Consider the following 18,639-nt stretch of genomic DNA (forward strand, 5'->3'; position numbering starts at 1 on the left):
TTTCTTTTTTTGGAATAACTCCTTAGAAACTAAACTGCATACACAAGCCTTAATAAATTTATGATAAGAAAAAGAAAATTGCAAACTAAAACATATATATACATACATATAGCAGAAACTAAAATTTAAAGGAAAAAACAAAAGGTGCAATTACAATTTTTAGAGCCAGTGCGTAAAATAAAAGTTAGTCAAAATTTATAATGAAAAATTTATATGCAACTCGAAATAACGAAACGAAACCGAAGATATTTACAGACTTATATACTCATGCACACCGACATACACTCACACACACACACCTACACAAACGCATACAAACATACATACATACGAGGAATTGTAAAGTCATACACACCCACACCCACACACACACACACGCCCACATACAAGCAAATATTTGTTTCATTCTTCATTATGATAAAAAAAAACCCCACACACACACACACACATTTTTGGAATGTATGGATATAGGCTAGGACTTACTTTCACTTAAGCCTTGGGATCAAAACTGAAACTTGTCTGAGAAACTTTTCCCTTGAAAAATGAAAGCAAAAACCAAAACCAAACAAAACAAAATACACAACTAAAAATGTTCAACAAAACAAAAATATTAATTAAATAAGAATCAAGTGAATTCAGTTCGAGCCTATGGCAAGCAAATTAAAACCAACAGCAACAACTGATTAAAGATTATGATACAAAAAATATTTAAAGGATAAAGCTTTTATACGCCTGACATTTTTTTTTTTCTAAAAAAAAAAAACAAAAATTAAATTACATACATACATATGTACATACAATGGATGGAAAATAAATGATAAGACGTCACTCAATTATTATAAATATATGTATGTATGTACGTATGTATACAAAAGAGAAAGAAAATTAATAAATTTAAATTTAAATTACAAATACACACATACAAATATGGAAAGCCTTATTAAAGCACTTGGTAAAAACACAAAAACAAACGCTTAAGTCTCCTCCCTCACACATTTTCCCACACACACACACACACACATAGACATACATAAATTGAGTGGTTCTTTAGTGAAATGCTCTTGCAGGATATATGTACATACATACATAATCAAATCAAAGATGTAGATATACATACATACATACAACTGCGTCCGATCGCTCTGGATAAATGTGAATGTGTATACATACATATATTTAGCTATAATTTACTGGAATGCTTCGAGGACCAACAAGAATCTCTATTGGAATCTAAATAAATAATATACTATTCATATTTCATATAATAACAAAATTCCAAGTTATTTCTGTACTCAAACGTACATACATTATACATACATTCCAATATATGTACATACATACACATGTGTATGTACATACATACATACATTATTAGAACTGCTAGTCCTTTTGGCCAAAGTCAACAAACAACAACTTAACAAATTTTGTAATTCTTAGTCTGAAAACTTACCCCATTTTAACACAATACTTCTTTTGGTATATTATATATTTAATATACTAATGCACAATTTAGTTTATTTATTAATTAGTGACAATTCGTGTTGACTTTGCGTTATTTCCAAAGAGAAGCATACAATATAACGGCGCTTTGTGAATGCAGAAAGCGAGAAGAACAGCTGGTGAGATCAAAAGACAATTTAGCAATGTTTATGGAATGTTTCAGTAATTTCTTACCTTCATCTCCATTCGAAAACATATTTAAATTTGATATTCCTAGAAATAAATTGCAATGATCTTTAAATGTTTCTACATAACTGCAGGAGCAAATATTTAACTTCGGTTCTCCGATGATGCTTTCGGTATCTTTTTAAAATGAAAAAAAACACAGAAAAATACCAAATACATTCCAACTAGGAATGAAGAAAAAGAACCAAGAAAAGAAAAATACTAAAACAAAAAATACTGAAATCAATGGGAAAAATGAGAAATTTACAAAAGAGAACACAAAATTTGTAATGTTGCAACATTTTTCCACCAATTTGAAAAATATACTAAACAAAAGAATATATTTAAAATTTCAATTTCTGTTTTCGAACATCAAAAAAAGAAAAAAAAGCTGCCTATTTATGTATTTACAAATTTAACAAAAACATAAAAAAAAAACCAAAAACAAACAAGACAAAAAAACAAGCATATTACAATTATATAGAGTTTTGTTAACATTGCGCCCAAAATAAAAAGAAAATAAAAACAACAAAAAAAAATCCCAAAATCAAATAAAACAAATCTTAGACTTGCTGAGCAAACATTTTAGAGATACAGACATACATACATATATATATTAATTATATTCTCGAACAGACCCAAAAGTGAAAAGTGAATTTTGAACACAACTGAACAAGAAACTATATATATATGTATACATATATATATATTAATATATTGTTTTACAATTTATTTGAGAATTTATTAATTCAACTGCTGTAATTAATGTGTATAGTAAAGTAAATATAACAAAACCCTAAAACAAACAAAAAAAACAAAAGCAACTTGGCAGAAACTCTAAAAATCAATTGTTAATAGCAAAAACTGAATCTGATACTCAGTTTAATGTTGATAAAAAACTGACAAACTGCTAGAAATTACTCGTATGTATGCAAAAACTAAAACCAACAACAACAAAATGAGCAAACATCTTTAATAAACAACAAATGAGAAAAAAAAAAGAAAAAAATTAAAAAGTAAAAAAAAGAAAAATAACTCAAAAACAAAAATTAAATACATAAATGTTTTTAAAAAAAGAAAAGATAATAATAATAATGCATTTGGAAAGCATGGTAATTATTTCTTCAACTTATTTTCCGGGTAGCCATACATGTTGAAGTATCTCATACTACCACATTTCCATAGCATACTTTTGGGCAGGTGGTAACATTTTCGATGAGGTAATGTTCAATTCCTTAATGGACTGGATCCTTTTTCAAACAGCCGCAAGGAGAGTATAAAGCCCAACACACAGTAAAGTTAAAACTTATAAAATTTTACATTTAGAATTAATTTTATTGCAATTGCCGCGTTTTGTTTGTTTGGTTTTTTTGTTTCTTTTCTCACATTTATAATAAATATAATTTCTTTTTATTAATTTAATTTATATAAGAATTTCCATATATGTATAGGTAAATACACTTCACAAAATATCAATGTATGAAAGAGGGCATCAATGTAAATTCGGTTTCCCCAATCGGATGTCCAATTACCATTATTGATTTTATATATACAAAATGCTTCTATATAGAGTATGTTCGAAACCTCCCCTCCCCCCCGTCCCGTTGTGAAGGATATCTTAGCTCTGGCTCTGGCCAAAGATTAGGAGAATTTGTGTTTACGTTTAACATATTATTAATACGTGAATTTGATTTGAGTATTACAGATAAATTTTACATCGAAATATCTGATCTATATCTCTGCTAAAAATATCAATGTGTGTACAATTTGAGTTTCAACATTTTGAGATGGGTAAAAGTCAAATAAAAAAAAAAAAAGAGATCAAAAAAATATTCTATAATTTATATTTTATATTATGATTACTTTCGACTAGATGATGGTGTTGCCTGGCTAAAATGTTTGGGCGTTGCGACAAACGCCACAGCCCAGGGCAAATTCTTCGCCGGTGGGCGGATGCATCACATGCAGGGGACATTCATCGCCAATCAATTGTTTGGCCTTTGGTCCGGCCGGGCATTGGGGTAACTTGTTTTTAGGTATATTCGTCAGACGTTGAAAATCGTCGTGACAGGTGTCACAAAAGTGGGTGGTGCCAAAGCAAAAGAAGACGGCAACCGAACAGCAATAACGACATTTATATTCGAGAAAATCTGTGCCATGCTTGGGACACATTTGAGCCCGAGCCACATCCGAGCAGCCGCCACAAACGAGCTCCTCGGGATCGAATTTTTCGCCAATTTCTGCATCGCAACGTGCCTCGCCGCCATAGTAGGCCTTCTGGCATTTAAAGCACACATAGTAGGCATACCGATCCATTGCCAATTGGGTAACATCTTTGCTATCGATTGTATCCTTAACCAATCCCTCGTACTTGATGCTAGAAATAAAAAGAAAGACCGCATTCAGTTTGGGGTTCATCAGTTTATAAATTTGGCATTTGTCATAGTTTACCGCATAAGGGCCTTGCGTTTGACATCCTGTTTCAGTCCATTGATCGGTTCTAGTATATCAGCCAGCAGAGGATGCTGTATATCTGCCTTGCAGATCGGACAGAGTGAGAAGCCAAAGGTGATACGTGGTCCACTCCAACGCTTCTCCAGCACAGCCTTGCAGCAATGATAATGAAAGACATGGCCACATTCCAGCTAGAGAGAGGTTAGGAAGGAGTAAGTTTTAGAATACTTGGGCGTAGAGAGATTACTCACATGTACAGATGGGGCACAGGAGAGAGCCTCCACAAAGCAGATCATGCACATATCGTCTGCATCTTGTGTTAGCTTGGGATCTCTCAGCTCTTCAGCCAGTTCATTCTCCCGGGCATGGCACACATGCTGCAAACAGGGCAGACATTTCTTCTCACCAGCCACACCACCGCAGGCATGGCCACAGGGTTTCGTTTTAAGGCAGGAATTGGCCGCATACTCTTGACATTGAGCGTCAGCACAGACATTACCGATTTCCAGTAAGCCGGAATTGCCAGTTAGGCCACAGAAGCGGCAACGGCCCACCGCTTCCTGTGGTCCAGAGATAATTGTGTGACTGCCATCACGAAACTCGACCATTGCCTTCAGAGTCTTGGAGTCGGCAAGGGCCAGTAGCCAGAATAGTTTTGTGCGTCCGCATGATTCGTGTAACTCTACACGTATGGCCTCTTCCTCCTCTTTGCAGACCTACGAAAAAGAGAGAAGTCAATTCCCATCCTCTCCTCCTCCTCATCTCCTCCTCCTTCCCACTTACAGTGCGCTTGTGTGTGCGTGTCTTTCGATTGAGATGTAGAAACCGATCGCAGTCACCGCAAAGGGAACCACAGGTCTCACATTGTATAATGGCTGCCGTCTCACCATCGTCATGATTACTGCACATTGGTCGGGTATCACAGAGCTTTGACCACTGACCCGATGACAATTTCTCCACATGATCGCGCTCCAGTACACAAAGACTGGCCAGAGCTAGCCACAGTGTGGATGTTTTAGTGCAATATTCTGGTGACCTATATATCTCCTCCAATCTTGTGAGATTCAGCACTGATTCGGCTATGGCCGCCTTTGTTATCTGTGACCATTTCTCGCTGAGTTTGCCCTGAAGACGAAATAAATGAATTATCAAGCTAAGGAGAGATGAAGCTAACGAACTTACACTGGCCAAATCTCGTATAAGACATATTATGCTCTCGGCCTGCTTGGTGGAGATGATGCCATTGAGAAACCAGCGTTGATTGAGATTACGTTTGGATTCCTTTTTCGCTGGTGGCGGCAACTCAAACCTAAATGGATCCCCTGCCTGGGAGGGCAAATGCTCAGCTGTGGGCGGACGCGACCGCAGCAATTGCACGGACAAATCCAATGAGCTACAAAGTCGCACAAAGGCCGGTGTCTTTTCCAGTTGTGTTGGCTTTGCTATGGCTAATCCATTGCTATTGCCACTGCCACTGCCACTGCCACTTCCTGCATTGCCCGCACTATTGCCTGTCGTTGCATTTTGTGTATTTGTCTTAACTTTGATTTGCAATTGCAACGACTTGGCTATTACGGCCAAGAAGATGTCCAGCAAACCCAATCGAGTCATATCAAAATCACTGGCACTCTGATTGGCTATGCTATAGTCAGCCGGAGGCAAACGTTGCACTCCCAGAAGTTCGGCAAAGCTTTCGGGCGTTATCTCTGGCAGGATGCGACGCAGAAGGGCAGTCACTTGACGTTGCACACGATCGCTGCCTGTATGCAGCAGTCCCAGCAGATCCCGGAGAAGACCGTGCTGCTGCGACAGATAGGAGCGACCAACAACACTACCGGACAGAGCCAAAACCATGCTAAGCATCTCAAAGCAATACGTATCTGGAGCACGACTCCTCTCCGAACTGCTCTCGGTGGCTGGCACTGACGGTGGAATTGGCTGCTGTTGCTCCTGTTGTTGCTGCTGTTGCTGGCCATGTTGCATATGGGCATGAGCCAGATTATTCATCTCCCAATCCTCTTTGGCTCTCTGTGCCTCCTTCTTAATGGCATGGACAATATGTACAATGACTTGCTTCTGCAGATGTGATAATTTACTGCGCGAGAATAGAATCCCAACCATATGTTCACGCAAATCCAGAGAATCGGCCAGCATGGATGTTGAGGAATCCGCTGCTGGCAGTGAGCCGCCACCTACACCGGATCCTGCTGTTGCTGTTCCAGCTGCCGTCTCATTGCTGCCAACATTGCTAATTAGTTTACCAAAAACTTGTCCAGTGATTAAGCGAAAGACCCGCAAGGTTTCCGCCTCACAAATCTGTTGCTGAATTCGTGTGGCATGAGCCAATCTTAGATGCAGTTTCATTGACTCATCAACGGCGCCGGCTGCCAAGGAGCTGGGCAAGCCCAAGAGCTTTATTTGTCGCACCCGTAACGTATTCTCCGGGCCATGCAATTCCAGACGAAAATGCGTAGAACTCTCATCACAGATTTTTGCCGATATCCATGAGCATGACTTTTGATCGACATCAACGGATTTAATGAGATTTGTGTCACCAAGCGATTGGCCAGCATAAAAGACCACATTGAGTACCTTATTCTGTGGGAGATTAAGGAAGATTAACAGGGCTAATTCCGCAACTTTCCTTCGGTTACAACTCACCTGCAGGTCCCGACTATTGTCAATATGGACAAGGACAAATTTACAAGCATAATTCAGCTTGGTCATCGATAGTTCAATGATTTTGCACTTGTTCCTATCCTCCTCATCGCTCTCCCAGAATGTTTCCGTTGAGTTATCTGTCAGAGATTCGGCCATGGCTGGCCGCGACGACACCGTGACCTCAAACATGCCCGACAGATCGGTATAGTAGAGAACCTTAGCTCCAGCACCCGCTCCCACTCCCATTCCCATGGAAAGCTGTTGGCTGTTAGCTGCTGCTGCTGCTATATTATGTTCGGCATCACAATGGGTCGTCTCGCCACCCAGCATTGTGGATACAGCCATGGCGGCATCATTTTGTTCATCCGATTTCGACAAGATCTTGGAAATGTTGCCAAAGACATGGGAACTATGCAAGAACTGATGATCCGCTTGACGGAAACGTATGCCAAAGCATTGAATGGCCACCCGTTGAAGCGGTGACCCCAATGGCAAGTGGAGTGTCAGATCCGCCACCGACTGGAGCAGCACATGCAACGATTGTGTGATCAAATGGGCGAATCTGCCACTAATCTGGGTATAGGCCACAGGATGTTCGAGCGCCGGTTCAGCCTCTTCGTATTTTCCATCCACCAACTCCGTATTGCCCAAGGTGAGGGAGCTGACAAACCACCACATCAAATCATGCAAGCATACGCCCTGGGTGACACTGCGGAGCAGCCAATTGAGAGCTTGCAACGCATAAATGCGACAGGCGGCAATTCTCAGACTTCGTCGCATGGCACCTCTGAGACGTTCCAATTCATGTTTCTGTGTTATGAAAGCCATTGCCGGTCTGCCTAGAAGAGCACTGCTACCCATGGACGACTCGGATGGTGCTGCTGGCAGTTGATCCTTGCCATCTCCCGCCGTGGCCAATGATGATGATGATGGTGCTGCCCCTGTGGCCGAGCCTCCATTAGAGGACAACACAGCCACACTAGCCAATAGTTTTGGCGGCACCAGACGACGCAAATGCTCGGACGGATAGCAAATTAAGAGAGATCCATCGCCCTCACTGGTGGAGTTCATGCGTCGACGATATACAACTTTCGGTTGTGCCTGTCCAATGTCCAATGGTAGATTCTGATTCAGCGACTGCTGATGGCTGGATGGCTGATGTGACGACAGTGGCTGCTGCTGATGATGTTGCTGCTGCTGCTGCTGCTGCTGCTGCTGTTGATGTTGTTGTTGTTGTTGGTGCTGTTGCTGGGCCAATGCTGCCCAGCCTTGACCCATTGAATAGCTACGATGGAATTTGGATAGTGTACCGCCAGCTGGAGCTACAGTTGATCCTTGATTTGCCATTGATCCGGACATTACCTCATAGTTATTTGGCTCACACGACTCGTAGGAGATCTCCGAGAGAGGCTGCAACAATAACAACAAAATAAAGTCATGCTACTTGGAAAATTGTGCATTTTACTCACCCTCTCATAACCATTATCGTTACCGCCGCCGCCAGCCGATCCCATGCCAAACATCTCGTAGGGCAAATCCTCATGTCCAGCTGTTCCCAGGCATTCCAAGCAGGCAAAGCTATCGGGTGCTAGCCAAACATTGTCCGGTGTGCTAGGCGGTACTCCGACAAAACTCTTGCGAAATGGAACAGAGAATTTGCCACTCAAACAACGTCCACTGGCAATGCCCACGCCCATGCCAATCCGACTGCTACGCGCCGAGTCGGCACGACTGGTGCTGGGCTTACTGCTCAGATCGCCCATGCCCAGATGCTGGTGCTCAATCACAATTGGCATGGGCATGGCCATTTGTTGTTGTTGTTGTTGTTGTTGTTGTTGCTGCTGCTGCTGCTGTTGTTGGGGCGAACGTTTACTGAGGGCAGGAGCTGTCGTTGACATGGAAGCAGAGGAGGAGCACAGCTCCAACAGAAATGTGGCATTCTCTCGCATTGTGGTATACACCTCGGAGTTGGCAATCAAAGTGGTTGTCTTCACGCCAAACAAATTCATCTCGTTAACTGCAAAAGAAAGGAAAGAAAAGAAATCGAGTGATTGCAATCCTCCTAGATGAAGAGGAAGAGGAAGAGGCAGACTCACCATCATTCTGATCAGTGCTAGCCACATGGGGAATTGTGCTGCTATTGACATTGGTGGCACTCAGACTGCTGGCCAAGTACTTATCCCGACAGGTGTCACACATAAGGAACCAGGAGGAGGCACCTTTGCCGCCTTCGCCGCAATTGCCGGCCCATCCCTCACAGAATATGCCCACGGAATTGTAACCCTTGCCCTTGGCGGACTTTCCACAACCCGGATGGGCAATACGCATGTGATATGTCACCGGCATGGGCAGGAAAAGTTCACAGATCTCACACCAGCTGCCATCGTCCTTCTTTTTGCGTTTACATTTCTTGCCCAATTCCTTGTCCGCGGAGGCGGCGGCCAGTCCCTCGACATCGCCCACGGATTTACCATCAATTTTACCATCCAAATCACCGCCATTGGCCACCTCTCGCGTCTCGCCACTGCTGGGCGAGATCAGGCAACGATCCCCCCGTTGTTGATCCAGAGCATTCGACTGAACAATCTGAACGCAGCCCGAACAGATCTGTTCCCACAAATAGACCAAGCAACGCAAAGCCGGCGGCAAAACACTGACCAACTCCGGCAGAGCCTGCAGACCCTGACCTTTCTGTGAAGAAGCCGCCGCCGCCGTCTGAGACATCTGAGACATCAGAGGAGCTTGTTCGCTGTCGCCGTTGCTGGTCAGCGGATTCTTGCGATGCTTGCTGCGATTATGCAGCGAACTGTTGCCACTCTTTGTCAACGTCTCCAGCGTGGATGGACGTATATTGAGATAGTGCCCAGCATTGGCCACCTCCACCGAATGCCGCTGTTGGGCCTTTTGCTCCCGCGACAATTGGAGACGAGCATCGCCAGCCTCGCGTCGCGTAACCACTGTGGCCCCCTCTTTGGGCAGTCCCGGATGGAACTTTAGGAAACTGGCACAGGCCATGGCATCATGGACAACTCCCTCGTGCCACAATAAAGCGGCAAATACCGCCCTGATACTCTCGGCAAAGGAGGGCGGCATGGCCCGTTTAATCGGTCCCATGGTGTTGCGTTTGGTCGTGCTACTGGCCACCGAGCAGGATGAGGATGACGCTGTTGAGGTGGTAGCCACTGCCACGGGTATTGGCATCACAGATGCTGGACTCTCGCCCAAATGCAGTTCACTTTGCGTTTCCGTTTTCGTTCCCGTCGTTGTTGTGGTAATTTGCAATTGAAGATCATCCTCTTGCGGCTGCTGCTGCTGGGCGGCGGTTCCTCCAGCAACTTCCTGTTGTGGTGCTGTCCGTCGTGGAGTATGCTTGGGAGTCGACAGTAAAGCGGCTGTCTGGCTGGCTGTGTAGTTGGGTCTACGCATAGTAGCCAAATCAAAGTCCTCTTCCTGGGGCTGTTGCTCCTGACTTCTGCTAGTGCTCGTCGTGTTGTTGCTGTTGCCATTTCCTCGCTGCTGCTGCTGCTGCTGCTGCTCCTGTCCACCCATCACGCGCACCAATTCCCTCACTGAGACCCCTGTGGCCACCACCGGCAATGGCGATGGAGCTGAAGCCGGAGACGGAGACGGAGCTGGAGCTCCTTCGACATCGCCTTTGAACCACTTTTGCAGGGCCTGCAACTTGATGGCACCGCCACCGACCACTCCAGCTATGGCTGAACCCAAATTCGAGGGCAGCAGTTCAGTGGCTACAGCCACTGAGGATTCCGCATCAGGATCGGCCACTTCGACATCAAGCTCCAGGTCCGTGGACTTCAAGGGGAACAGAAAGGGATTCGTTGAACTAGCGGAAGCCGCAAAGTCAAAGATCTTCTTGCCCGGCGAGGCGGAATTCGATGCCGAGGATTTCAATTTCGTGGGACTTAAAGTGGACGGACTACTCGGCCCTTGGCCCTTGGGACTGTTATGTGCTGGCGGGGGAGGTGGGGGCAATGGGGACGCCGTCGCCGATCCATCATTCGATTCGCTCGACTTGGAACGTGTGGCATCGGCAACGGGTTGCAGCAGGGATCGGGCCAAATGTTGATTGAACTGCAGACACCAGGCCTCTGTGGGATACCAGCCCATGGTGCAGTGCTGACGTATCGACTCCGTGGAGAGCCGCAACCAAACGCCGTCGTCGTTCTCAATTTCATCGATGAATGAAATGATGCCACCCAAACGCACCACGCCCACCTGCTCCGATTGCAGTGTGGGATGCGAACGGATGCGCAGCCCGGCACTGTGCCTGGCCTGAAATCGTCGCAGCTTGCTGGGAGCTTGTGGCCGACGTGCTGCACTGCCCAGTCGATGGGCATTGGGGGGCGGCAAGACCCCCTCCTTGACATCCACGCGGTAGACCTCCTCCAGCTGTATGCCATCGATTATCACGGCCAGGCAATAGCCACCCACCGAATTGGGTGTCCAGTGCACACTAAATGTCCCGTCCTCCATGTCCTGGGCACTCAGCGCTTCGGTGGTGCGTGTCTGGACGGGACTGCTGTAGCGCAACTCCTCGAACGAGTAGTTCGTAAATGGTTTCATGAACGTAATGGCCTTGAAGCACATCTTCTCCTTGGTCGTCGGCTCGTAGTTGAGTCGTGGCGGTGGCGCCATGCCTCCCAAATTCACACCATCGCCGTGACGGATCTTTGAATTATTGCCACTTGCAGAGGAAATTCCACTTCCAATTCCCATGCCACTTCCGCTCGTATTTGGCCCTGTGGGTATGGCCTTTATTTCTACCTTCAGTTCGGGTACTAACACCGCATCGCCATATTGATCACGTATGGTGATTGTCACCTGGGTGGGCCAACCATACCGCAGAGGTTCGGTAATTGTGTTTAACTCGCATCTGCGGAGCAAGAGCAGAACAACATTTTTACAATGCCCTGCAAAAAGTTGATGTTTCTCAATTCGTTACTCACTTGTTGGGATCTAAACGGGATTCCGGCTGTAACCAGGCGGCCAACCGTGCCCCAGAAGATCCTGGCGCCCCACTTATGAAATCCTTGAGGAATTGACGCTCATTAGACTGCGATCTGAAAATACATTAAATGAGAAAATTCTTAAAGGGGGTTTCTACCTTGTGTTATAAAAAATTTCGATTTTTTTTATTGCCTTTTTGGATAGGTATATGTTTCAAGAATACTGTGTAAAAATTTCAAGTTGAAATCTGTAAAATTACGAAAGTTGTCGGCCGTTAAGTGGAGCGGTGTCAAGCGCTCTGTGCCGTAGCGCAAATTTTCAAACGCGTTTTTCTCAACACTACATTTTTGGAGCTCGTGGAAGTCCTACAGGGCGCAAAAATTAACCAATCGCTATGAAATTTTTTAGTTCTTTAGGATATTGTTCAGTGCTGGTAGTAGAATTGGCCAAAAATTTTGAAAATTGTTAAGCTAAAAAATTAATTAGTAACGAAAAATAGGCAAAAAATCTATTTTTTTTTTTAAATCTGATAACTTTTTCATTTTTTATCCTTTTTCATCCCAATTCTACTACCAGCGCTGCGGAAAAATGTCTAGATTAAGAAAAAGTTTTCCTTTTTGGATTCAGACTTCATTTGCGAAAGGTAGGACTTCCATACGGATAAAATGGGGATGCTATTGGAAAATTCCCCCAACCTCCCACTTTTCACGGATCGCCGAAAAAAAAATTTTATACATAGAATAAAGTTTTCCCAACAACTGTGGAAAATTTCATTCCTTGATCTATTATACTTTTCTCCAAAAAATAATTCTTACTTAAAAGCGCCTTTTCGGCCCAACAAGGTAGAAACCCCCCTTAAATTTCAATCTCTTGTCTTATTTTTTTTTATATTAATAATCGAAATTGAAAGCGTCAAACAAAATCGATCGATTTTGCCAATTGTTGTAATTTTCTATCCAACCAAGAGCATTAAAAGTTTTCTATAACGAAAACAAACAATTTGGAAACTCGATCCTAAAATTTCCGCTTAATTGGCAAAAAGAACTTTACACTGTCGTCTTTTTTTCTCAGCTGTGGACTAATAGAGGAAGCTCGAGGTGCCCGCCAATATCAGGAGAGTATGGCAAGTCTTAAAGGACAACTATCCTCTCTACGAATATTCTAAATTCCATTTTAATTAGAGCGGAGGAATAAATTGTGGTCGGATAAATCTAAAGTTGTCCTGTTTGAAAAGAAATGAAGTAAGTAAGTCGTCTCGCCGACTTGGGTATACCATACACCAGGTGAAACAAATATTTAAAATTTCGAAAACCAAATGTATGTCTACTAAATTGTTTTAACATGCTTCATAACTACATATATGCTATCTCGCTCACTCTACAAACACACGAGCACTCTAGCGCCGCCACTAGCCAACGGCCAATTCTGCCCTTAGGGATCGCGTAGCAAAATACGTTCATACGTATATTTTGTATGTTTCTAGTCCGATTTCAATCAAATTTGGTAGTTTGATAGAAATAGATAGGATTTATTAGTCTGCCAAATTTGATCGCGATGGTCAAAAAATTGCAAGAGCCAATCGGTTTTTTCTAAATTATGGAGGCGGAAGTGGGCGTGGCAACATATTAAAATATATGTATTCTGCGCGCATACTAAGCCAATATACATACTAAATTTGGTGACTTTAGCTTTGTTAGTTTTCGAGAAGATCTGTTTTGTTTAATTTTCGGGGGCGGAAGGGGGCGTGGCAAAAATTTGAAATAAACTTGATCACTCTACATACTACACGAGTCTACATACCAAGTTTGGTGGCTCTAGCTCTTACAGTCTCCGCGATCTAGGTGTTCATACGGACAGACGGACGGACATGGCTAGATCGACTCGGTTGTTGATCCTGATCAAGAATATATATACTTTGTGGGGTCGGAGATGCTTCCTTCTGCCTGTTACATACATTTTGGCGACTTTAATATACCATTTCACCCTATGGGTGTATGGTATAAAAATCTGTTCTGTAGGTACGACGACCAAAAAAATACTTCCCCAATGCACAACAAAGACTGAAGTGTACTTTGCCTATTGAGTTGTTGGACCCATATTCAACATCAAGGATATCAGGGATAAGCATCTGTATCTTTGGATATTATTAAGGAAGTAAACCATAGGGCTATGCCGAAGAGGAGATATCGCTTCGTTGGGTCTTCCAACAGGATAGCCACCCCAAACTTACTAGCAAAGTGAACATAATGAAGTGGCCCGCATAGTCGCCCTTTAGAAGGGTGTAGAAGGAGCTTTGCCCAGTGCAGGAGGTCTGTTGTATGTGTTTATCAAGTAACTATAACATTTGTTTTTACTTATGATTCACTCGAAAAAACGATATTCTTACTCTGCAATTCGATTCGAAAATATGCAAAAGATATTGGATATTGACAGAAAGGCAGACAAGATTATTGTGTACTTTAGGAAATTGCAGATACAAACAAATGTATGTACATACTTTCTTCGGATTTCTAACTACACTTAATTTCTCACAAATGTTTACTTGGTAACTGAATATTTTCGCATGTTTTTGTTATATGGATAAATGTTTATACATGTAACAGATAACAATTTCAAATATATATAGAGAAAACTATACATAAGCAGATATGTATGTACATAAGCACATATATACATATGTATGTATGTACATAGGTTTTTCTCCATTTCCCAGTTTGCCACTTAACAATCTTTTATGTTAATGGAAACCAAGTCAAGACATTTTACCCTATACTCATTTGGATACAAAGAAGGGTATATTTGTGGTATTCAACAGGTAAAAAAAGGGAGTTCATTTATAAACATACATTTTTATGTATGAATATATGTATGTATGTATATGTATATATGTATGTAAATTAGAGTCAGAAGATTATAACTTTATAATCGAATTGTTTATTAATTTCATTCACAATTAATTGACTAATTCAAACAGGGTATCCACAAATCGATATTTGAATATATAGAGAAATGCATTCCAATCAGAATTCGAAATGAAGCAGCATCAACATCAAACTTTGATGCCGATTTGACCTGACCTATACCTCTGCCGGCTTTCCTTATGGTCTCAAAATGGATTGTGATGGAATGATAATATAATGGGAAACAGTTTGATCTAGGCACGTCGCCGTTTATTTGGGATAAGAACTGGCCGGATAAGAGGCACGTACGTTGGTGCTGGGCCTCAACACGCTCTCTCTCACAGCGGGATGGATGCCAATATGAACGTGTGAGAGAACAATGCGATGCATATGTAAGTATGCATGTATGCTTGTAGGTGGTTGTGTGCACACACACACACACACACACACACACACACACACTCACATGGACAGGCACGCACATGCATCAAAACGTGCAGCACCTCAACGTTTTAGCCGGTGATAAAATAAATATCTACGCACATTGATAGTACGTAAAAACAAAAAAAACCCAAGATATGAATACATATTTGCCAATCCATATGAACATATGTACATACAAATGTGTGTGTGTGTGTGTGTGTGTGTGTGTCTGTGTATGTTCATTTATATTTTCTAATTCACTGACTGAAGAGAAATATAAAACACACTTTTATTATTACTAAAGATGCATTTGTGCATACAGTGCTTGATCTAGGCCATTTTTTTTGGGGCTTCTCGGGGGGTAATGTTGAGTATTTTGAATCTTGTGTATCGAAATTGAAAAATTTCAGAGATAAACTATCGTTTTTTGGGCGGTGGGGTGTTGGAATTTCGCCTATATCTTTCTATATATGTATGTATGTATGTATGTAGGTATGTAGTTAATTTTCCATTTGCTCATAACTTTATATTTTTTTGAATCCAAAATAATTATCATTCTTGACGAAAAGAAACAGCATTTGAAAAATTGGCAATAAAAAGGTATTTAACATTTGTTGGAGGAGACGTTAACTTAGATTTGTATATATTAAAATTTCTTATATTATTTGTTTAGATTATCGGAATTTCTACCACTGTATTTACATTAACATGTTCTAAAAGTTTCTGTTAGATGGCTCATGAAGAGCTTCTAACTCATGAAAACGAAATATAAAAATGACTTCTTTCTGGAATTCGAAGAGGAGAAGACTTATTTTTCCTTACTCCACTTGGAGTTTTGTACCATCTGCAACTGGGCAGATCAAACAACATTAATAATCTGAAAATTTTCGTATCTTTTCAAATTTTACATTTGATATTGAAATAGTTTAGCTTTGAAATCGAAATTATATATTATTAATACTGCCTTTTTTCACCATTTAACCCTTTCAGAACGTAGTTTTGTTTCAAAGTCCACGACATTTACAGAAATTAATTCTGTATATTCCAAAAGGTGGCAAAGAAACAAAGATAGAAGTAGTCAATCTTTTATCCTGGAGTAGATAATCCCCTGTTAGGGATAAACTATTTTCAAGTCTTATAGCAACTGCTTTTCAGCTAGGACATTTTATAGTCCATAGTAATTTGGGACGACAACCAAAAATAAGTGAAAAAGTCTTTAATATAAATATATTTAAGAACGTTTAAAAATTGATCGTTTCGATGAGGCACAACTAATAGACTATCCTATATGTTAGTACACAATTCTCTCCATTATCCCCGATAGAATTACCTTTTATGTCTTGCTTCATCGGGGGAAAGAAAACGCCACCTACGACGGGGCTTGAGTTCGAGAACAAAATTATAGTTTGAGTGGGGCTACACTGTACATACATACATATGTACGTATGTATTTGTAAGTACATTTCTTCATACAAACATAAGTAGATATATATGTACATACATATATGTATGATATGAAAATGGAAATTAAATTTTCCAATGAATTATGGTAACAGCACTTTACTCTGCGGTGGTAAACACACCACCAACTCTTAACTCCACCACTAGCAGAACCACAATACAACCATAGCTCCCCCTCTCCCTTCACCTCACCCCACCAACACCTTAAACCCATTCAAATAAAAGCGACACAGGGCAAAGAATAATAAAGACAGGTAAATACATATATACTTAGATGTGTGTGTGTGTGTGAGCTACCTGTGGGAAACATGTTCCCGAGACCCACTATTTATGTATGCATGTATGCATGTGTGTGTGTGTGTCTGACTCCCATCAGAACCAACCAGCCCAAATAGAGCGCAGTAAAACAAGTCGGAAAATGAAGTTGGCGTTTGGTTACAATGAAATCATTCATTCATTCATTCAATGTGTTCATTGCGGAAGAATGTTTCTCTCTTCCCCCTCTCCAAAGTACCAAAGTCAAGTGCAGGTTTTATCTGTATTTGTTGATAAAAGCCTAGATGGTAAATTGAAACGCATGAAACCCCGAAAAAAAAAATCACCGATCCAACGATGTAATAATTGAATGAGTATAGATTGTTGTTGTTGAGGAGGGAGGGGAACCATCATTGTGGTGGGTACTTCTCAGACTCACTGCATCTCTCTCTCTCTCTCTCTCTCACTTGAACTTTTCCTAGCCATGTCTGTGTGTGTGTGTGTGTGTATTTTTCTCCGCTGGGACTTCCGGTGGCATCGTGTGCCCTGTCGACGTCCCCGCATCGTGTCGTGTGTGTTATATAGCATCAAATTGAACGCAAATTGATTTGTTGCAGCAAGAAGAAACGAGATGGGATGATCTATCTACTCTCTGGTCTCTCATATAGTGGTGGATCTAAAAATGCCCTTCTAATAGCTGCAATTAAGTTTTTCGTCTGTCTGTCAAGCCAATTAAAATTATTGCTTATTGCATTCAATTGATAGAATATAAAGACAAAAAAAAACTAAAATAAAATAAAAATAAAATTTCTAAATGAAAATGGGAAACGGGTGGAAACTTCTTTGCCCCATTCTCTTATCAACCTATTCGATGATATTTGAAATGCACTTGGGATCCCTTTCAATATGTTTTAAATCTTTGTTAATAACTTGCAAAATATGATTTTCTATCTGTATCTTGTTGGATTTATCTTAAAGTACTCTCTCTTTTTCTCTCTCTCCCTAAAGTTGTTGGTTGTCTTTTCTAGGCTAATGCCTGTAATTTCTGCAAATTGATTAGTTCATTGATCGCACACATACACATGTCTATATGTATGCATATATGTATATGTATATGGATATATTTCAGGCGATGATGATATCAATAATCTTACCACCAATGATTATGAATCAGAATATTCTTGTCTTTATGCGTTCTATCGAGTTTTAAACTGTATTTTGTTTTCTTATTTAGATAAGAAAAGAGAGAGTATTATTATTTTCTTGTCAATTAGCTGTGTGTCAAAGATGAAGAAAAGCTCTCCGAGAGAGAGAGAATGATTGCATCCAGCCAACAAAGAGCCAGCAAGAGCGATAGCCAGCAAGAGCGATAGCCAGCGAGCGAGCAAGCCAAAAAGAGAATGAAGTAAGTAAGTCGTCTCGCCGACTTGGGTATACCATACACCAGGTGAAACAAATATTTAAAATTTCGAAAACCAAATGTATGTCTACTAAATTGTTTTAACATGCTCATACCATTTGCTATCTCGCTCACTCTACAAACACACAAGCACTCTAGCACCGCCACTAGCCAACGGCCAATTCTGCCCTTATGGATCGCGTAGCAAAATACGTTCATACGTATATTTTGTATGTTTCTAGTCCGATTCCAATCAAATTTGGTGGTTTGATAGAAATAGATAAGATTTATTAGTCTGCCAAATTTGATCGCGATGGTCAAAAAATTGCAAGAGCTAATCGGTTTTTTCTAAATTATGGAGGCGGAAGTGGGCGTGGCAACATATTAAAATATATGTATTCTGCGCGCATACTAAGCCAATATACATACTAAATTTGGTGAGTTTAGCTTTGT

General features: G+C 41.4%; 1 protein-coding gene across 1 annotated transcript in view; it reads right to left on the reverse strand.

Moving 5' to 3' along the window:
• Positions 1-3,108: 3,108 nt before the first annotated feature.
• Positions 3,109-18,639, reverse strand: part of LOC6641243 (E3 ubiquitin-protein ligase highwire) — a 47,101-nt gene continuing 31,570 nt past the window's right edge. Inside the window, exons 14-22 of the mRNA XM_015178588.3 lie at positions 11,748-11,861; positions 8,877-11,674; positions 8,250-8,797; positions 6,781-8,190; positions 5,302-6,717; positions 4,903-5,244; positions 4,371-4,835; positions 4,117-4,310; positions 3,109-4,042 (exon numbers count right to left, since the gene is read on the reverse strand). Coding sequence (XP_015034074.2) covers positions 3,556-4,042; positions 4,117-4,310; positions 4,371-4,835; positions 4,903-5,244; positions 5,302-6,717; positions 6,781-8,190; positions 8,250-8,797; positions 8,877-11,674; positions 11,748-11,861 — 7,774 coding nt within the window. The 3' untranslated portion in view covers positions 3,109-3,555. The remainder of the gene's footprint in view (positions 4,043-4,116; positions 4,311-4,370; positions 4,836-4,902; positions 5,245-5,301; positions 6,718-6,780; positions 8,191-8,249; positions 8,798-8,876; positions 11,675-11,747; positions 11,862-18,639) is intronic.

This window comes from Drosophila willistoni (genome assembly GCF_018902025.1).
Source record: "Drosophila willistoni isolate 14030-0811.24 chromosome XL unlocalized genomic scaffold, UCI_dwil_1.1 Seg141, whole genome shotgun sequence".
Taxonomy (NCBI): Eukaryota; Metazoa; Arthropoda; class Insecta; order Diptera; family Drosophilidae; genus Drosophila; species Drosophila willistoni.